Source organism: Episyrphus balteatus, chromosome 2 (genome assembly GCF_945859705.1).
Source record: "Episyrphus balteatus chromosome 2, idEpiBalt1.1, whole genome shotgun sequence".
Classification (NCBI taxonomy): Eukaryota; Metazoa; Arthropoda; class Insecta; order Diptera; family Syrphidae; genus Episyrphus; species Episyrphus balteatus.
In genome coordinates, this window is record NC_079135.1 from 101,051,688 (window position 1) to 101,069,897 (window position 18,210).

Sequence of the window (18,210 nt, forward strand, 5' to 3'; positions counted from 1 at the left end):
ACTTTTATAGATTCAACTTCGTGATGCAGATCCTATGAAGCCTTCAATCATTGGCACTCACTATATTGACCTTAAGCAAATATCAAACGATGGAGAAAAAGGATTTCTTCCAACATTTGGACCCTCTTTCATTCATCTTTATGGCTCCACAAGAGATTACACTCTTTTAGATCAGCATTCAAATCTTAATACAGGTCTTGGTGAAGGTGTAAGCTATCGAGCTAGACTTCTTATTGCTATTCGAACAGAAATTACCGACAATATTGAACCTACCACAGAGAAAAATGTTGAACTTGAGCCAAGTTATCCAATATCAGAATCATCATATTCGAAATGTGAAGAATTCTTTCTATTTGGAACTATTTTAGAAGCTTCAATGATTGATAAAAAGGTTAGTGATCGAACGGTTTTCTTTGAACTGAGTATGGGAAATGCTGGTAATTCATTGGATGGACACAATGAAAGTTTTACTACAACCGATGATGAAGATGGTACATTGGAAACAGTAGATAGTACGTCGTATAGTAGTACGACAAATGCTTGTAAGCCTACAAGTCACAATAAAACACATTATTATTTGCCTTATTGGGATTACAAACCGTGTATGGATGTGAGATGTGCTTTGCCGGATTTGAGAAGACGCATGTATAATAGTAATATGTTATCGAAAATGGCTGATAAAATGGTAAGTTAGTAACTTCAGCTCTAGAAACAAGTTGATAATTTAGAATTTCATACAATTTTACAGGAAGATAGTCTTAATGAAACCCATAGACTTATTGAAGATGAAGACCCTAAATCAGATGTGCGACTTAGAACGACGCTAGAAGAATTGGCTGCATCATGTGTTCGATATTTGACAATTACGAAAACTAATCTTGCAGGGCCCGGAAGTGGAAATACTAAATTGGACAAAGAACGAATGAAACTCTGTCAGCGGGAAATTGTGAGTATGAAGTTCCAAATAAATACCGTCAAATATAGAAATTATGGATAATTAGCATATAACCTTTTTCACGTGCAACAGTTGTACTCGCACTTTTCTTTCTTTGAATTGTTCAAAAGATATCGATAAAGATAAAAAAAAAAACTTAGTTGTCGAAATATCATTTTTTCAAGGGTCAATGGGTGATATGCATAAACAATAGTAAATGACTTTACTTGAAAAATTGTACATAAAGGCCGGATTCATCATGCAGACATTTTACTTTCATAAATACGCATCTTGAAAGTGCTCTAAGGTTTATAATTTTTGCATCCTGAGCTCCTAATTCGTTATGAAGATCATTTTCTTTCATAATTTTGCATAATAAAAGTGGTCTTAAGGTCATAATTTTTCCTTCGTGAGTTCCTAATTCGTTATGAAGACTATTTTCTTCGATAATTTCGCATCTTAAAAGTCATAATTTTTGCTTCAAGAGTTCCTAATTCGTTATGCAGACTTTTTTCTTTCATAATTTCGCATCTTTAAAGTGGTCTTAAGCTCATAGTTTTTGGAACTTGAATGCCAAATTCATTATGCAGACTGTTTTCTTTCATAAATTCGCATCTTAAAGCGGTTTAATGGTCATAAGTTTTGCTTCGTGAGTTCCTAATTTGTTATGAAGACTTCATATTTCATACTTTCTCAATTTTCAAGTGGTCTTAAGGTCATATTTTTTGTTTCGGGAAGTCCTTATTCGTCATGAAAACATTTTTCTTTCATAAATTCGCATCTTAAAAGAGGTCTTAAGGTGATAGTTTTTGTAACTTGAAGGCCGGATTCTTCTTAAAAGCGGTCTTAAAAGCGGGTCATAATTTTTGATTCGTGAGTTCCTAATTCGTTATGAAGATCATTTTCTTTCATAATTTTGCATCTTTAAAGTGGTCTTAAGGTCATACATTTTAATTCGTGAAGTCCTAATTCAACATGAAGAGTTTTTTCTTTCATAAATTCGAATCTTTAAGAGGTCTTAAGGTCATAGTTTTTGTTACGTGAAAGCCGAATTCATCATGCAGACTTTTTTCTTTCATAATTTCGCATCTTGAAAGTGGAAATTTTGGCTTCATGAGTTGCTAATTCGTTATGAAGACTATTTTCTTTCATAATTTCGCATCTTAAAAGAGGTCTTATGGTCATAGTTTTTGTTACTTGAAGGCCGGATTCGTCATGCAGAGTTTTTCTTTTAAAACTCGCATCTTGAAAGTGGTCTTAAGGTCATAATTTTTGTTTCGTGAGTTCCTTATTCCTTTTTGTTTCGTGAAGTCCTAATTCGTCAAGAAGACTTTTTTCTTTCATTAATTCGCTTCTTAAAAGAGGTCATAAGTTTTTTTTTTTTCTTCTTTTATAAATTCACATCTTGAAAACGGTCGAAGGGTCATAATGTTTCAGTTGTGAGTTCTTTATTCGTCAAAAAGACTATTTTCTTTTATATTTCCGCATCTTCAAAGTAGTCTTAAGGTCATAGTTTTTGTTTCGTGAAGTCCTAATTCGGCATGAAGACTTTTTTCTTTCATTAATTCATTTCTTAAAAGAAATTTTAAGTTCGTAGTTTTTTTTTTTTTTTTCTTTTATAAATTCGCATCTTAAAACGGTCTTAGGGTCATAATTTTTGCTTCCTGAGTTCCTCATTCGTTATGAAGACTATTTTCTTTCATAATTTTGCATTTTGAAAGAGGTCTTAAGGTCATATTTTTTTGTTTCGTGAAGTCCTAATTAACTTTTTTCTTTCATTAATTCGCTTCTTAAAAGAGGTCGTAAGTTTTTTTTTTCTTCTTTTATAAATTCACATCTTGAAAACGGTCGAAGGGTCATAATGTTTCAGTTGTGAGTTCTTTATTCGTTAAAAAGACTATTTTCTTTTATATTTTCGCATCTTCAAAGTAGTCTTAAGGTCATACTTTTTGTTTCGTAAAATCCTAATTCGTCATGCAGATTTTTCGGGAAGTCCTAATTCGTCATGAAGACTTTTTTCTTTTAGAAATTCGAATCTTAAAAGAGGTCTTAAGGTCATAGTTTTTTTTTTAATTTTATAAATTCGCATCCTGGAAACGGTCTAAGGGTCATAATTTTTGCTTCCTGAGTTTCTAATTCGTTATGAAGACTATTTTCTTTCATAATTCCGCATCTTAAAAGTGTTCTTAAGGTCATGTTTTTGTTTCGCGAAGTCCTAATTCCTCATGAAGAGTTTTTTCTTTCATAAATTTGCATCTTGAAAACGGTGTAAGGGTCATAATTTTTGCTTCGTGAGTTCCTAATTCGTTATTAAAACTATTTTCTTTCATAATTTCGCACCTTGGAAGTGGTTTTAAGGTCATACTTTTGTCGTGAAGTCCTTATTCATCATGAAGAATTTTTACTTTTATAAATTCGCATCTTAAATAAAGTCCTAAGGTCATAGTTTTTGCTACGAGAAGGCCGGATTCGTCATGGAGATTTTTTCTTTCATAAATTCGCATCTTGAAAACGGTCTAAGGGTCATAATTTTTGCTTCGTAAGTTCCCAATTCGTTATGAAGGCTATTTTTCTTCATTATTTCTCATAGTTTTTGTTTCGTAAAGTTCTTATTCGGCATCAACACTTTTTTCTTTCATAAGTTCACATCTTAGAAGTCTTAAGGTCATAGTTTTTGTTACTTGAAGGCCGAATATTTTACTTACAGTACTTGCCATTCAACAGTATTTTTTAGTATGTGAATTTCTCTCAAACGATTAACTCAATAGCAACGACAAAAGTTCATTCATGGATTTTTTTTATGATTTTTTGAAAAATCAAATTTTCGAAAACGAAACATTGTTGTTTTTTTTTCATAAATGTTGGTTTAATATGTTGATTTGTAATTTGATTTTTAATCTCTTTTGATACTCATACCATTACATTGTACTGACTATCAGAAATGAATCCTTGTCAAGAATGTTAAAAAAAACTTACCAATTAACAATTCAATTTAAATTTTAGTCAAAAATTGTTAGTTGCTTCACTTACTGCTAATTTAAAACTTTGGTTAATTTTTATTTAAGGCATATTAAGCTTATAATAATATGTTTTTGAAACATAAGTTAAAAAATGACCTTAGAAGCCTATCTCAAATAGCTCTGACAATAACTACTTTTCACCTCTTTTTATTACATTTAAATGCTTTCTAACAAACAAAACCCATTTCGCAGGAATCCCTTGGAAACATGGCACGTAACTTGCGTGCATTAGTGACCCGTAGTTCACTTCAGGAACGCTTCAAAACGGCAAAAACTTATTTACAAAAATTAAAGTTTTTGATTGATGATGTGAGTTAAAACTTTTATTTTTTATCTCCTATATTAACCAAAACTCATTTCTAACTTTTATCTTCATTTTTTTTTTTTCCAAACACCTTATAACTATAAACTCTAGCCACAACATTCCCTGCCAGATATATTCGTATGGATGATTGCGAATGGTAAACGTATAGCCTATCATAGAGTATCCGCAAGAGATTTAATCTATTCGGAAACAGAAGAAGAATGCGGTGTGCATTGTGGCAAAGTTCAAACATTATTCCTGAGGGTAAGGTGGTGATATGAGATGTTGCTCTACACTCGTGGTGTTTAAATGGTTAATGTTTGTCTCCTCTCTTTTGTGTTTAATAGCTTCCCTGGAAACAGGCTGCCGGTTCTGCTAGTTGGTATCTCCAAGCAAAGTTATCGATTTTTCTTTGGTTAGGAATAGTTAATCACAAGGAGCATTTCTTCGAAGGTCTACCACATGGATATGATCTTTCTCATGAATTGAGAAATGCCGACCGACCAAGAGCTATGGCTCCAAATCATATTCATTATTTGGAAAAGCATGTAAGCCAGTAAAAGTTAAAAGTGTCAACTAGTGATGGGAACTATCAAATAAAAACTATCAAATTATCGATAGTTGTAAAATATTCATTCATTCGATAGTTTTAAATCATTCATTCATTAATTCATTTAGTTACTATTTTCATTCGAATAGTTTTTCATTCGATAGTTTTTTATTCGATAGTTTTCTCATTCAAATAGTTTTCTTAAACGATAGTTTTTTTCATTCGAATAGTTTCCTTAAACGACAGTTTCCTCATTCGAATAGTTTTCTTAAACAATATTTTTTTTCATTCGATAGTTTATTCTATAGTTTATTCGATAGTTTTTATCCGATAGTTTTTATTCGATATTTTTATTGGATAGTTTTTAATCGAATGAATAAATGAATGAACTATTCGATAGTTTAAATCATTCGATAGTTCCCATCACTAGTGTCAACCGCTTTTAAGACTTTTATGAAAAATTTTAAACCTCTTTAGACTTTTCAACTTCGAGCTCATATCTATCAAGCCCGTTCATTGATTGGCTCCGATGCGTCAGGCTTAAGTGATCCCTATGCAATAGTGTACATTACGGAATTTACAAAAACCACTCAAGTCATCGAAGAAACTTTAAGTCCTACTTGGGATGAGTTATTGGTGTTTGAAGAGGTACTTGTTTATGGAGCTCAAGATGAAATCAAAAAAGATCCCCCCACAATAATCATCGAGATTTATGATCAAGACAAAGTGGGAAAGTCCGAGTTTATTGGTCGAGCTATTGCAAAGCCTCGTGTAAAGCTGAAAGATACTGTCTATACTACTCCGACACTTGAATGGTTCGATATTGTTCGAGGGCCTGATGAAGCTGGTGAGTTATTGGCAGCCTTTGAAATGCTTGAAATCGGTTCGAATGACATGCCAAGAATGACAGAGCCCAAAATTAGTCAAATAGAACCAAAGAAAGAAAGAATGTCAGCTCCAACTCCGGGAACAATATTCCCAGTGCCGAAAGAAGTGAGACCTCATTTGGCTAAATTCAAATTGGAGGTACTTTTTTGGGGTCTTCGTGATCTTAAAAGGGTCCACTTTATGTCTGTCGATAAGCCCCGCATAGATGTTGAATGTTCTGGAAAGATTCTTAGCTCAAATATCATTCAAAATGCTAAAAAAAATCCCAACTTCCCCAGCATGTTGAAATCCATCGAATTGGAATTACCTCTGGAAGAAACCTATGCCCCACCAATAACCATTCGTTGTGTAGACTGTCGATCTTTTGGCAGATATACCCTCGTCGGAACCCACCAAATCACATCGATACATAGATATATGTATAAGCCACCACCTAAGGAAGATTTTACAAAATACAAGACAATCGGTGGACATATAATTTTGCCATCACCAAGTCAAGATAGGAATGAGAGTGAAATGCCAAGGATTACAGCAAATGGGCCAAGGGATTTGTACTTGCCGAAGAATTCATCGTGTGAGAATTTGACACTTTATGGAGCTGCTTGTGTGACGAAAATGTAAGTTTTTCACATTTCCTCAAAGCCTTTTAAGCATTAAAACACTTTTTTTTTGTAGGGTCAAAAAACAACATCCAAAACGTAAGTCTACATCCATTGATCCCATTCAAGAATACGATACTGATGATGAGAATAATAAGGATTGGTGGACAAAGTACTTTTGGTCTTATGAAAAGCTTATTGATTCAAACAAGGAGCTGGCAAAACCAGCTCTAATACAAGCTAAGGAAGATAAACAACCAAAATTGAATGTAAAGAGTTCTAAGATTGTTAATAAATTAAGTCCGAAACGAGCTAGAAAGGAACCTAAAGGAACACCGATAGTAACTAATGAAACTGCAGTTTGTAAGGTGAGAATATTAATTTGTTTAATTTAATATTTCAAAACATAAGATGTAAATAATTTTAAGACCGTTTTTGAGGTTTAGACAAATTTGTTCATGTAAAATAAGACCATCGTGATGTTTTTTTTTTTTTTTTGTTTTTGTAAATTAAATTAATCCATTTAATTAAGTAAAAAAATACATATAATTTTTTAGCCGCCATCATCTAGCATACATTCGACCACAGATAGCAATTTTGCGGTAATTATACATAATTAAACTGTACATAAAAAAAAAATTATTAACAACATTCCTCAAGACATATTTTCTTTTGACAACTTTACTTTGAAGTTTTTTAATATTTTGACCACTGGCAATTATATTTCTATTACACTTTTAGTTCTAACAACTCGGCCTATCCACTGAATTTAAATTTTTAGAAAACAAACACTATTTTAAACCAAAGCGTGTTTTTGAATTTGTTTCTACCGCACCGTTATTTTAAGTCTAATTTATTTGTTCCTTGTCTTTATAATTATACAAAATTTTATCTTCGCTAGTTTTACATATCATTCCTTAATTCGTGTTTTATACTCACTTTGTTTTTTTTTTTAATCTTTTTTACTTGTTACTTGAAGATCCTGTACAAAAACAAAAATTATGATTATTATTTTTATGTTATCTACGGCACCATTTTTAACTTTAAATATTGTGGACGATGTAAAAAAAAATATATAATTAAATCTGTAATATAAATACATGTATTGTTATCCAAAAATGTACAAAAAATAGACGTTGTACTTCTTTTTTTTTAAGTTTTTACCATATTGAAAAATTGCATTGTTATTAATGGAATAACTTTTGCATTGGGAGCAACAAAAAATTTTGTATTTTACAGGAAAAAATTATCTTCTTGATAGTCTTATAAACGCAAAAATAAATAACAAGAAAGCTAACCACATATAAATATCAAACTTCCAGTTTAAATATTAAAAAATATAGCAGTTTAGACTGGCTTTGAGATTTTTACACCATTAATGTGAAAAATTAGAACATTCCGTTTAAAAGTTTATAAAATAATGATTTATTAATATCAATTGGTAAAGTAAGTTGGGGTATCAAAGAAATTTTAATCAATTGTTAAGTTTTTACTTCAGACTAAAATTTTACGCATACGTCGCAGTGAACCACATTAATGAAAAGATATATGTATGTAGTTGACAATGGTGTTGCTCTTTGAGATGTACATTTGTACCAATAAAAGCAGATAAGACAAATAATAAACAAGGCATTCCACAATAACTGCCACAAGCGTTAAACATGGGCACCTGAGCCTAAGTCGAAAAATATTTTCTTGTTTCGGCATCGATACCTTGTAGATTTATGTGGTAGTTCTTACTCATACAATTTAGCATACATATTTTCTAAAACAAAATGACACAAATACTTTTCTTCTTACGACTGATTTGATTTTTGTATTAAAACTTTTAAATACTTTGTACTGAAAACAAGATAACAGTGGTTGGGAAATTTTTATTTTTTCAGATAAAAGCATTAGTTTTAAAAAATTTCCGCAAGTTATCCAGTTCCAGCTTGTTTTTACAAGGTTTTTTATTTTTGATTTTTTTTAATCAAATTTTCAAAAACGGGACATTGATTTTTTTTATGAAATTTGATATGTTGATAAGCAGAAGTACCTAATAGCTACAAAATGGCATACGAACATAATTTAAAAGTTTTTTTTTTTCAAAATATTATTTATAAAAAAATAGTTTTTTAAAACACAATTTTGAATTTTATTATTCCAAAAATGCATCTTAATAAAATGAATCAAATTCCATACTTTTTCTGAGCTCAAATCATTTAACTCTTTAAATTAATAAATTCAAATTTACAATTTTTGTTTATGATTATATTTGTTATGGTTATTTGATTAGAAAAATAAATATAATTTTTTAAAAAACCGTTATTATTGTAAAGAAAAATGGTTGTTAAAACCTGTAGTTATCGTTATAATTTGTCTAACAAACAAATCATGTTTCATTTTCAATACAAGAAATAAATAAAAATAGCTATAGTTTTTGTGCAATACTTCAAAGAAGGTCTTTTCCTTTTGCAAAACCAAGTCAAATTTGTAAAATTTTCACTATCAAATAAATGCAGTTTCAAAAAAAATAAAAAATAACATGAACTAAGGTGAAAAGCATACTAAGGGGATATATGCAAAAAAGGAATCCGATAGATGGCATGGAAAAAAGATACAAAATTTTGAAAAAGTGGTTTGAAAACTAACCACCAAGACTAAAAAGATTTAAAACGTTGTTTTACTTAGACAAAAAAAATTTCATTTAATAGGTACCTAGATATATTTTGTGTAAATAACATAATCTTAAGAAAGCTCTTGACTAAAAACGTTAAAGATAAGTATTATTGTAAAGTCCTGAAAAGGCGTATAACCATTCCTGAAACTTCGACAAAAAAAATTATAATCTTCAAAGTCTACGGAGAATATAATTAATTTATTAAACAAAAGGTCACGAAAAATTCATAATTTTTTACTATTGTATAGTTCACGACGCATCGCGTCGGCACCTTAAGAAAATTGTAAAACCATTTTGAAAAGTGCATTTATTTTTTATTTGAATTCAGCGGCACATAATCTAAAACTACACATAAAATGATGAAAGAATAATTTTATTTTAGTTATCAATCGCTCTAAGATCCCTTCTTATTATTAAGATCAAATACCACCTCTTGCACCAAAGCGTTAATATTCTCCTAAAATTATCTCTTGGAGTTCTTTTTTTAAGCATCTTATAACTCTCCAGTTATATTTGTTCAAAATTTCACTCATATACATATATCCAAAACTGTTTTGCAGATATCAAATGACAATTCCTTTCAGATCTTCCCCAACGAATTGGAAGCTCAACCCGAATTTAATTACTTCCGTGAATGGCTACATGCATTTCCACTTTTACGTGGCAAAAAAACTGGCGACTCAATGGAAGATGAAAATCGAACTGTTGGTTTTTTCAAAGGAGCCATCAAAGTATACAAATTACCCCTACCAAAAGGAATGGAACTACCAACTGCATCTTCCCTGCCCGCTAATGATCCGATGCATGTTTTAGTACGAGTTTATATTATAAAAGCAACTGATTTACATCCAATGGATTTGAATGGCAAAGCTGATCCTTATGTTGTTTTACATTTGGGTGGAAAAAGAATTTCCGATAAAGAAAATTACGTCAGTAAACAATTGAATCCGATTTTTGGAAAATGTTTCGAGGTTGAGGCAACATTTCCACAAGATTCCATGTTGACTGTGCAAATATTTGATTGGGATTTAGTTGGTTCTGATGATCTGATTGGAGAGACACGAATCGATTTGGAAAATCGATTCTATAGTAAACATCGGGCAACTTGCGGACTTTCAATGAAATATGAAGAGTAAGAATATAAAGTATACTTTTAGGAGCAGTAAAATTGCCAAATTTAACCAATTTTTCAGTACTGGCTACAATCGATGGAGAGATCCCATGAAACCAACACAAATTCTCTCCAAACTTTGCAAAGAAAATAAGTTAGACTCACCACATTATTTCCAAGATCGAGTAGCGATTGGGAAGTATTGTATGACATTCTCCGAGGAAGAAGTTATTGCTTGGAACGGACCCACAACTTGCAAAAATCGTGACGAACATTTAGCTCTTGCTGTGCTCCATCGATGGAGTGAAATTCCGAAAATTGGATGCAAAGTAAGTAAAAGTCTAGCGCTCCTAAAAGTATCCTATAAAATTTTTTTTAAGATCGTTCCGGAACACATCGAATCTCGACCTCTGTTCAATGTGGATAAACCGGGCATTGAACAAGGTAAGCTGGAAATGTGGGTTGATATGTTCCCCATGGATATGCCCCTTCCAGGACCTTCGGTGGACATTTCTCCAAGAAAACCGAAAGCCTACGAATTGAGAGTTGTCATTTGGAATACTGACGATGTGGTCCTGGAGGATGATGCATTCTTCACGGGTGAAAAGATGTCAGATATTTATGTCAAAGGGTAAGTTAAAGGGTGTTTTTTTTTTTTAGGAACACATTTTAAATTAGGGTTTTTGTAGATGGCTTAAAGGCCCCCAGGATATTCAGGCAACTGATATCCACTATCGATCTCTTACGGGTGAGGGAAACTTCAATTGGCGTTTTATCTATCCCTTCGAATATTTAGCAGCTGAAGAAAGAATAGTCTTGTCTAGAAGAGAATCTCTGTTTAGCTGGGACGAAACAGAGGTAAAGATCCCAGCTCGTCTTGAATTGCAAGTCTGGGATGCTGATCACTTTTCTGCTGATGATTTCTTGGGTAAGCTTGTAGAAATCACTGAAAATTGTGAAAATGTAATTATTGTTGCATAATTTTAGGAGCTATTTCCTTCAATCTTACCCGTTTCCCTCGAGGAGCTAAGTCCTCGAAACTTTGCACCCTGGATATGCTAAAGACAGATAATGTTCCCACAATCAATATATTCAAACAGAAGCGGGTTCGAGGCTGGTGGCCTTTCTTCATCAAGAAACAAAATGACGAAATGGAATTGACTGGAAAAGTCGAGGCTGAATTCCATTTGCTTAGCAAGGAAGAAGCTGAACAGAATCCAGCTGGATTTGGACGTAATGAGCCGGATCCATTAGAGAAACCAAAGTAAGTCAAAAAAAAAAGCTCCTATAACACTTTTTCTAATATAATTTATTTTAGCCGCCCAGATGCATCATTTATGTGGTTCTTGAATCCATTAAAATCGATTCGTTACATAGTTTGGCACAATTACAAATGGGCTATACTCAAGGCTCTAATAATTGCCGGTTTAGCATTAATGTTACTTTTATTCTTTTACTCCGTACCTGGATATACAGTTAAGCGATTACTTGGCGCCTAAAAGAATACTACATAATCTTTATGTGAGAAAAAATTGTTATGTATCACTTTATACAATCAAAAAATGTTGTTGTTAAATATAAATAATATAAAAATATACAAAAAAAAAATAAATTTATTTACTTCTACCTCTTCTATAATAAAATTATTAAACTTATGTACAAACTATAGAGAAAAAAAAAAACATTTAAATAGTCTTTCCTTTGTCATAAATAAAAACAAGGAAAGAAAATTGTTCTATTTTTCGACTTGAACTAAATCAATCTACATTATTTATTGAATAGTATATAAATATATAAATGTGTCTGTGAATTGTTAAATATTAAATTAAATTATTAAAATGTATTATTTATTTTTAAACAAAAAATTATATCATACATAATAATATCATTGAAACTTTAAGTGGAGTAATTGTTTTTTAATTTTTTTCGTCTCTTTTAGATGTGAAAATGTGTTATACTGTAGTAAAACTTTAAAATATGCAAAACAAAATACAAAAACCTATTTAAAATATTTACATAATATATTATTATACACTGCATTAGAATGTCATACATATTTTTTTTTTTTTGTCTTGAAAGAATTTACTTGCTCAAAATAATAATAAATTTAAAAAAATATTATTTAGATAAAGGTACCTTATAATAATAAATTATTTAAAAAAAAAATAAAACTTAAGCTGAAATCAAAATAAAGAAGTAACGAATTTAACGTGAAAGTAATGAGTTTTATTTATGTAAATGCTAAATCGTGATAAAGGGTGTAAAAATATTAATTTCGAAAAAATCTTGTTTTATCAAAAAACGACTGCTGGACATTTTTTTTTAATTTTAACGAAATAAATACAGAAACTTTAAAACACTCAAAAATCTTTATTTTTGGAGTCTTTGATATTGTTTGGAAATAAGTTTTCTTTTTTATGGGATTGCATGAAATTTTACTTTGGATATTGATTTGATTTACTTCAAATTGTAATTCTAGCTTTTTTAATTTTTTTTTGTTTTTATTTTTTTTTTTTTTCAAAATGCATCTAATGAAAGAAATCAAATGTTGAAATTTCTTAAAGCTAAAATTTGTTTTAAAAAATTCATTTTTTTTTTCGCTTGAAATACAAATTACAAACTCGATCCTCAAAAAAATGCCAAAACCCCAGATAAGAACTTCTTTTTTTTTTGTTGTTTTGACATTTTTTGAGAATATCTCGGAAACCTGATGTGAAAAGAAAAAAAATTGACTTCGAATCTGGATTCAGTGGTCCAAAAACTATATGATTAACATATTCGCACATCCAGATCAGAGAAAAAAAATATTTTTTTCGTGACATTTTTTGAGGTTATCTCGAAAACCTGACGTGATGGGGCAAAACTGATTTTCGGATGCGGTTCCGTGGATCGGTAAATGATTTATACAAATTCGCGTTTTCGCTATGCCAAACTTTGAAGAATATCGTCCCAAATAACAAGCATTGAAGCGAATTCGAGTTTATTTTATTTTTAAATTTTCGGACATCCCCTTTAAGGGCCGGTTAGTTCACACTCAATTATCTTTTAATCAAGGAATTTTGTATGGAATAATCCTTGATTAAAAGATAATCGACTGTGAACAAACTAGGGCTAAGTGAATTATATTCTGAAATATCATTTAAAATATAGAATACCTTAATTATTGCATAAGTGACTGCAGCATGAGCTTCCCAACGTGTATCTGAGAGAGATTTTAACACTTTACCATTTTTAAGAGCAAATGTTTTAATACTTTCCATCTAATAGTTGATGCACATAAAGCGATTGTATTTATGTATTGTTAGGTTGCTATTCTTCAATGGCATGGTAATATTGCGATCATGAATTTAAAAACTCCTCTAGGATCTTCTTTAGCATAAACCGTTGGATTGTATTGTCTTATTGTATGTTCTCCTATTCAAAAACTTTTACCTTTTTACTTATTTTTAATGAAAAAAGAGGTTGTCTGTAAAGCCGATAACTCTGATAACGTCGTCAGAAAACAGGTTATGTGCTTTTGTTTAAAATGAGTCAATTTAAGCGTTTACTTATTTCAAACAATCATAATTTACAAGAAAAAGCTAAAAAAAAAATACCTTTTTTATTTTCTCATTATATTAATTTTTTTGTTTCAAAAGCTTACAAAAAAAATTATGCAATTTAAAAGCCAAGTATTTCTTCTTAAGAATTAAACAATTTTTAAATTTTTACAATGCGCAAAAAGTATAAAAATAATTTATTGAAAACAATCATTTTCATCAAAAAAGCAAAAAAAACATGAATTTTTATCTTCTCACGTCATTAATTCCATTTTTTTCCAAATTTTACACCATCTTATTGCCTTAGCTCAAAATATATATATCGATCAGGTCTATGAGACATCTACAAAAAGAGATAGAATTTTTTGAACTCGATGAAATTTCATTAAAAAAAAGCAAAAAAAAACATTTATTTTTATGTTCTCAGCCTATGGAATCAATTTTTTTTTGTTTGACAGCCTATACAAAATTTTATACATTGTGAAAGCTTATTATTTCACCTTTAATATGACGTATCAATCTCATTTCAAAGATGCCTACAGGAGAAGTTAGAATTTTTTAAAGTCAACCATGTCGAATTTTCAGACTGAGATTACGGTACAGATCTCCGTTGGTGTTTTGAGGTTTTTCGCAAGTTTCTTGATTTAACATTGTGTAGCTTGTAGTTAGTCTAACGTTATGTGTGATATACCAAATGAAAGGTAATTATATCAGGATGCTCATAAAAGTTTAATAACATTTCTATCTGCTCTTGGTCAAAAGTTATAACCTGTTGAATTCTAAAATTTTATTTTACCGTTATCTCAAAATTTTGTTTACGAAAATTATTGAAACTTCGCACACATATAGTCGTGGTCATGGTCTATCATTACTCTACATACTTTATTAATTTATCTATTTATCGGTTAAAAACGGTAAAAAAACGTGTTTTTTAAAAACTCGTTTCTTCCGTTATTCAGTCAAAACTCACTAAATGATTCCAATGTTCCATGTAGGGTAAAACCTTCATGTCCTATAAGTTTGAGATTTTTTGAACGCTAAAAAAAAAAAGCTAAAAATCAAAAACTACCCAAAAATACCCCTAAAAAACAAGGTGTTTTTCAAAAATTCATATTTCGAAACGCAGAGTGTTGAAAAAAAAATCCGTATTAGACGCCTTTTTTTTCCTCATCTTTAAAGTTGTACCTTTAGAATTGTCAAAAAAAAATTTTCCCTACCCAAAACCATCATTTTGTCGTAGCCTTAACACGTGTACAACGTTCAAACAAAGCGTTATAGCTTAGTTTAAAAATTTTTTAGATTTTTTTCTTAAATGTAGTTATTCTTAAATAAGTCTCATCTATTTTTAGCAAAAAAATCAACTCTCTACAACTTCGCGTTTAGATTTTAGCCCAAATTTCATCCTTTCCGTTTTACCCCTGTTTACCCTATTAAATGACGGAATTTTTAAAAATCCTTCATTTGGATTAAGCTTTAGGTTATTATCTTTCAAATAAGCGTGGGGATTCTAAGATCACTTTTAAGCTTATATTTGTTGGAATTGAACACTTAGTAAAAAAGCTTCGAAATAATAAGCGAAGGAAAATAAATCATTTTTTCATATAAAATTGTTTTTTTTTTTTTTTTTCTTAACAACTTCAACCGATTTTAGCGAGCCAAAGACGAACGATATTATAATTTTTTTTTACATATTACTAAACCTTAGACCCTAATAAAACTTTTGACCATTATTACATTACAAAATTAGAGTACTTTTTTTCGGCTATACAAAAGTGACACACCCTATTAACTAATAAATTTACATTTGTACACGTAATACGAAAAATATAAGTAAATTTAGTAGCTCCTGAAAAAAAAGTTGCAAGTTCAATAAAATTTAACTTATTTTTGTAAAATATAAAAATACTTTATTAATATTAATTTGTTATGGTTTCCTTTTTTTTTCTTGTCAAAATGTTACTATTTACAATGAGGTACAAACGGACGTTTTATGTAGCAAAAATCTATAATTTTTGCTCTTACATATGTATATGTATTTGGGAATACAAATTACAAAAAAATACTATTTTCATTTTTTTGCATTAGAAAATTTGAAGCCTCTTTTTAAAAATTGTGCTACCATTTTACTTTATAAAATATATTTAAATGTAGTGTATATAAATAAATATTTATCCCGACTTAAATAGTTTTTTTTGGCACTGATTTGGTATTTATACTTAAATACTATATTTTGTATTTACATGCGCACAGCGCAAAATTTTTGTATCCTTAAAAACATAGGTACATATTTTAACACTACAAATATGTATTTTGAGCTGCTTTAGCTGCCCGCAGCTTTTTCATTCTTCTTGTTCCCGGATAGAAACTTCTCTTTGGCATTCTTAAGGCATCTTTACATATACGTATTGTAAAATCTGGTGCTAAACATGTTACAACAGTTAGTATGACCAAAAACCATAATGGTATGGAACATAGTAGTTTGTTGTATGACCAATAGATGTCAGAATCATAACGACTACAAAGTTAAAAAAAAAAATTGTTAACAAATTTCTATAAAGCTTTTTTAAGGCTTCTTTAAGACTGTTTACTTACATATCAATGAAATTATAAGCCAAAGTTGTTACAACAAAGAGCAATATTGATCCCCATATCGTCACAATAAACCAATAACTGTAATACTTTGATTGAAGCCACAATTTCAAATTTGCAACAACAACAACCAACTGCATCAAAAGTGTTCCAAAAACTGAAGTTTCAGCTGTTTGACCAATATTCAATAAAACATCATTATTTGTAAAGAGGAAAAAGGCAAAATAGAAGATTATAGTAGCATGATAAACAGCAGCTAGAACCCATTGAAGAAAGTATGGCCAATGAAGTTGTTTATTGTTTGTATTTCGGCTGTAAAGTTCCGGTTTACTGAAAAGAAAAAAAAATAGTTGAAATAGGGAATAATATGGCATTATTTCCCCATCGAACTTACCTCATTAATTCATCTTGTGTAAACAGCTGTTCAGTTAATGAAATAAAAAATATCGGAACCGAAGTATAACCAACGTTGTACAAAGTCATAAACCATGAATCATAAACTGGCTGCGAAGAAAACATATTGTGGAATTGGAAGAAGAACATAGAACCCATGAATAAGATGTTCTTATAGAAGAAATATAGCACCAAATGTGACAGTCTTGTTGTATGATAATGACCATGCATTAGGAATAGCCTTTTGATCATGTTAAACCTGGCTAAAGCGAAGTCCGCACATCGGGCAGCTTGTCGACCTTCTTTGCCAATAATACCAATACCAATGTGAGCTTCTTGTATCATTGAAACATCATTGGCTCCATCTCCAATTGCTGCTGTGTTGTAATTTTGACTTGAGGTCTTAATCAATGATACAACTTCACTCTTTTGCAGGGGGCTTAGGCGACAGCAGAGTACTGCTTGACAACGAATTGTAACATCACGAAACTTTTCTGGAAGCTCTTTCAAAGCTACTGTTAGACTTTTTCCATCGATTAACAAGGCACAGGGTCTGCCTAATCCAAAAATGATCTCCCGTTCTAGGGTCTGTAAATGAACTTCAAGGTCTTCTTTACGACCGCATTCCACAATGAAGTATTTCATAGCCCCGGCAGGTATATGCCCACAAGACAGCGCTATGTTTAAAGCCGTTTCGATCTTATCCCCGGTTAGGACCCAAATTTTGATTCCAGCTTTTTGAAGAGAAACTAAAGTGTCAGCAACGTCATCTTGTAGAGCGTCCTCAACTGCAGTTGCACCAAGAAGATCAAGGTCTAAAAATACACAGAGTTCAAATATTTCCCATCAAGACCGTTTTTTCTCAAACTTACTTCGTTCAATCTTAGCATAACATTCTTCACTTAATTGTTTTCTATTCTCCAATGATGTATTAGCTTCAACTAAATCATCCAAAAACTGTCCATACTCATCGTCACTTATTCGTTTTCTTGCAACAGCTAAAGTTCGAAGACCATTTTTGGCAAAATCACTAATATGTTTATCAGTTAATTCTATCAGTCGGGATGATGAAGTTCCACACAAAGGAAAGATGTAGCTTTCAGCTCCTTTTGTATATATCCACTTGGTTCCATTTTCATCTTTAACAATAACACTCATACGTTTGCGGTCCGAAGTGAATTCGAGAACATGAAGTCTATCGAACAACAGATCTCTAGTTTTTGAACCTCCAAAGGGTCTAGAATAGTCAACGTGTGGTGGACAATAACGTACTTTCAGTCTTTCATCATCGTCTCCCAAGTAGACAAGTCCAAGGTGAGCACAAGCCTCTACCAAGGCTTTTTCATCAGGGCTTGAAGCTTGATAATCAAGAATTCTATTAAGAAGAAAAAAGGTTTAAAATTGTAAGGTTTCAACAATAAGGATAGAGGGGAAAGCCCAGTCAGTAAAAAGGTTCTTATGGGTCAAGTGGCGAACGTCGACTTACTTAGCTGATAAGGTTTGAACTTAAAATAAGTGGCAAATGAAAAATAAGTTGACAAAAATAGGAGTGCCACCTTTAAAATGGAAACTTCTATGAGGCATCACTAATTTAAAAGGAAAAAATCATATATTGTCATAT

The 18,210-nt window shown here is 30.9% G+C and overlaps 2 protein-coding genes across 4 annotated transcripts in view; one reads left to right on the forward strand and one right to left on the reverse strand.

The window, feature by feature from the left end:
• Positions 1-11,860, forward strand: part of LOC129911835 (otoferlin-like) — a 194,726-nt gene extending 182,866 nt beyond the window's left edge. For 2 of the 3 annotated variants that reach the window (XM_055989798.1, XM_055989799.1), the window contains exons 15-28: positions 11-685; positions 749-946; positions 4,147-4,263; positions 4,370-4,522; positions 4,606-4,806; positions 5,286-6,313; positions 6,372-6,663; positions 6,853-6,897; positions 9,542-10,089; positions 10,151-10,397; positions 10,449-10,699; positions 10,758-10,996; positions 11,056-11,332; positions 11,387-11,860. In XM_055989798.1, coding sequence (XP_055845773.1) covers positions 11-685; positions 749-946; positions 4,147-4,263; positions 4,370-4,522; positions 4,606-4,806; positions 5,286-6,313; positions 6,372-6,663; positions 6,853-6,897; positions 9,542-10,089; positions 10,151-10,397; positions 10,449-10,699; positions 10,758-10,996; positions 11,056-11,332; positions 11,387-11,567 — 4,452 coding nt within the window. In that variant the 3' untranslated portion in view covers positions 11,568-11,860. The remainder of the gene's footprint in view (positions 1-10; positions 686-748; positions 947-4,146; positions 4,264-4,369; positions 4,523-4,605; positions 4,807-5,285; positions 6,314-6,371; positions 6,664-6,852; positions 6,898-9,541; positions 10,090-10,150; positions 10,398-10,448; positions 10,700-10,757; positions 10,997-11,055; positions 11,333-11,386) is intronic. The other variant, XM_055989800.1, reaches the window with a different exon arrangement.
• Positions 11,861-15,737: 3,877 nt separating this feature from the next.
• LOC129908561 (phospholipid-transporting ATPase IF) overlaps positions 15,738-18,210 on the reverse strand; it is a 34,229-nt gene continuing 31,756 nt past the window's right edge. Inside the window, exons 8-11 of the mRNA XM_055985155.1 lie at positions 17,462-17,964; positions 16,591-17,404; positions 16,200-16,526; positions 15,738-16,122 (exon numbers count right to left, since the gene is read on the reverse strand). Of these exons, the coding sequence (XP_055841130.1) occupies positions 15,903-16,122; positions 16,200-16,526; positions 16,591-17,404; positions 17,462-17,964 (1,864 nt within the window). The 3' untranslated portion in view covers positions 15,738-15,902. The remainder of the gene's footprint in view (positions 16,123-16,199; positions 16,527-16,590; positions 17,405-17,461; positions 17,965-18,210) is intronic.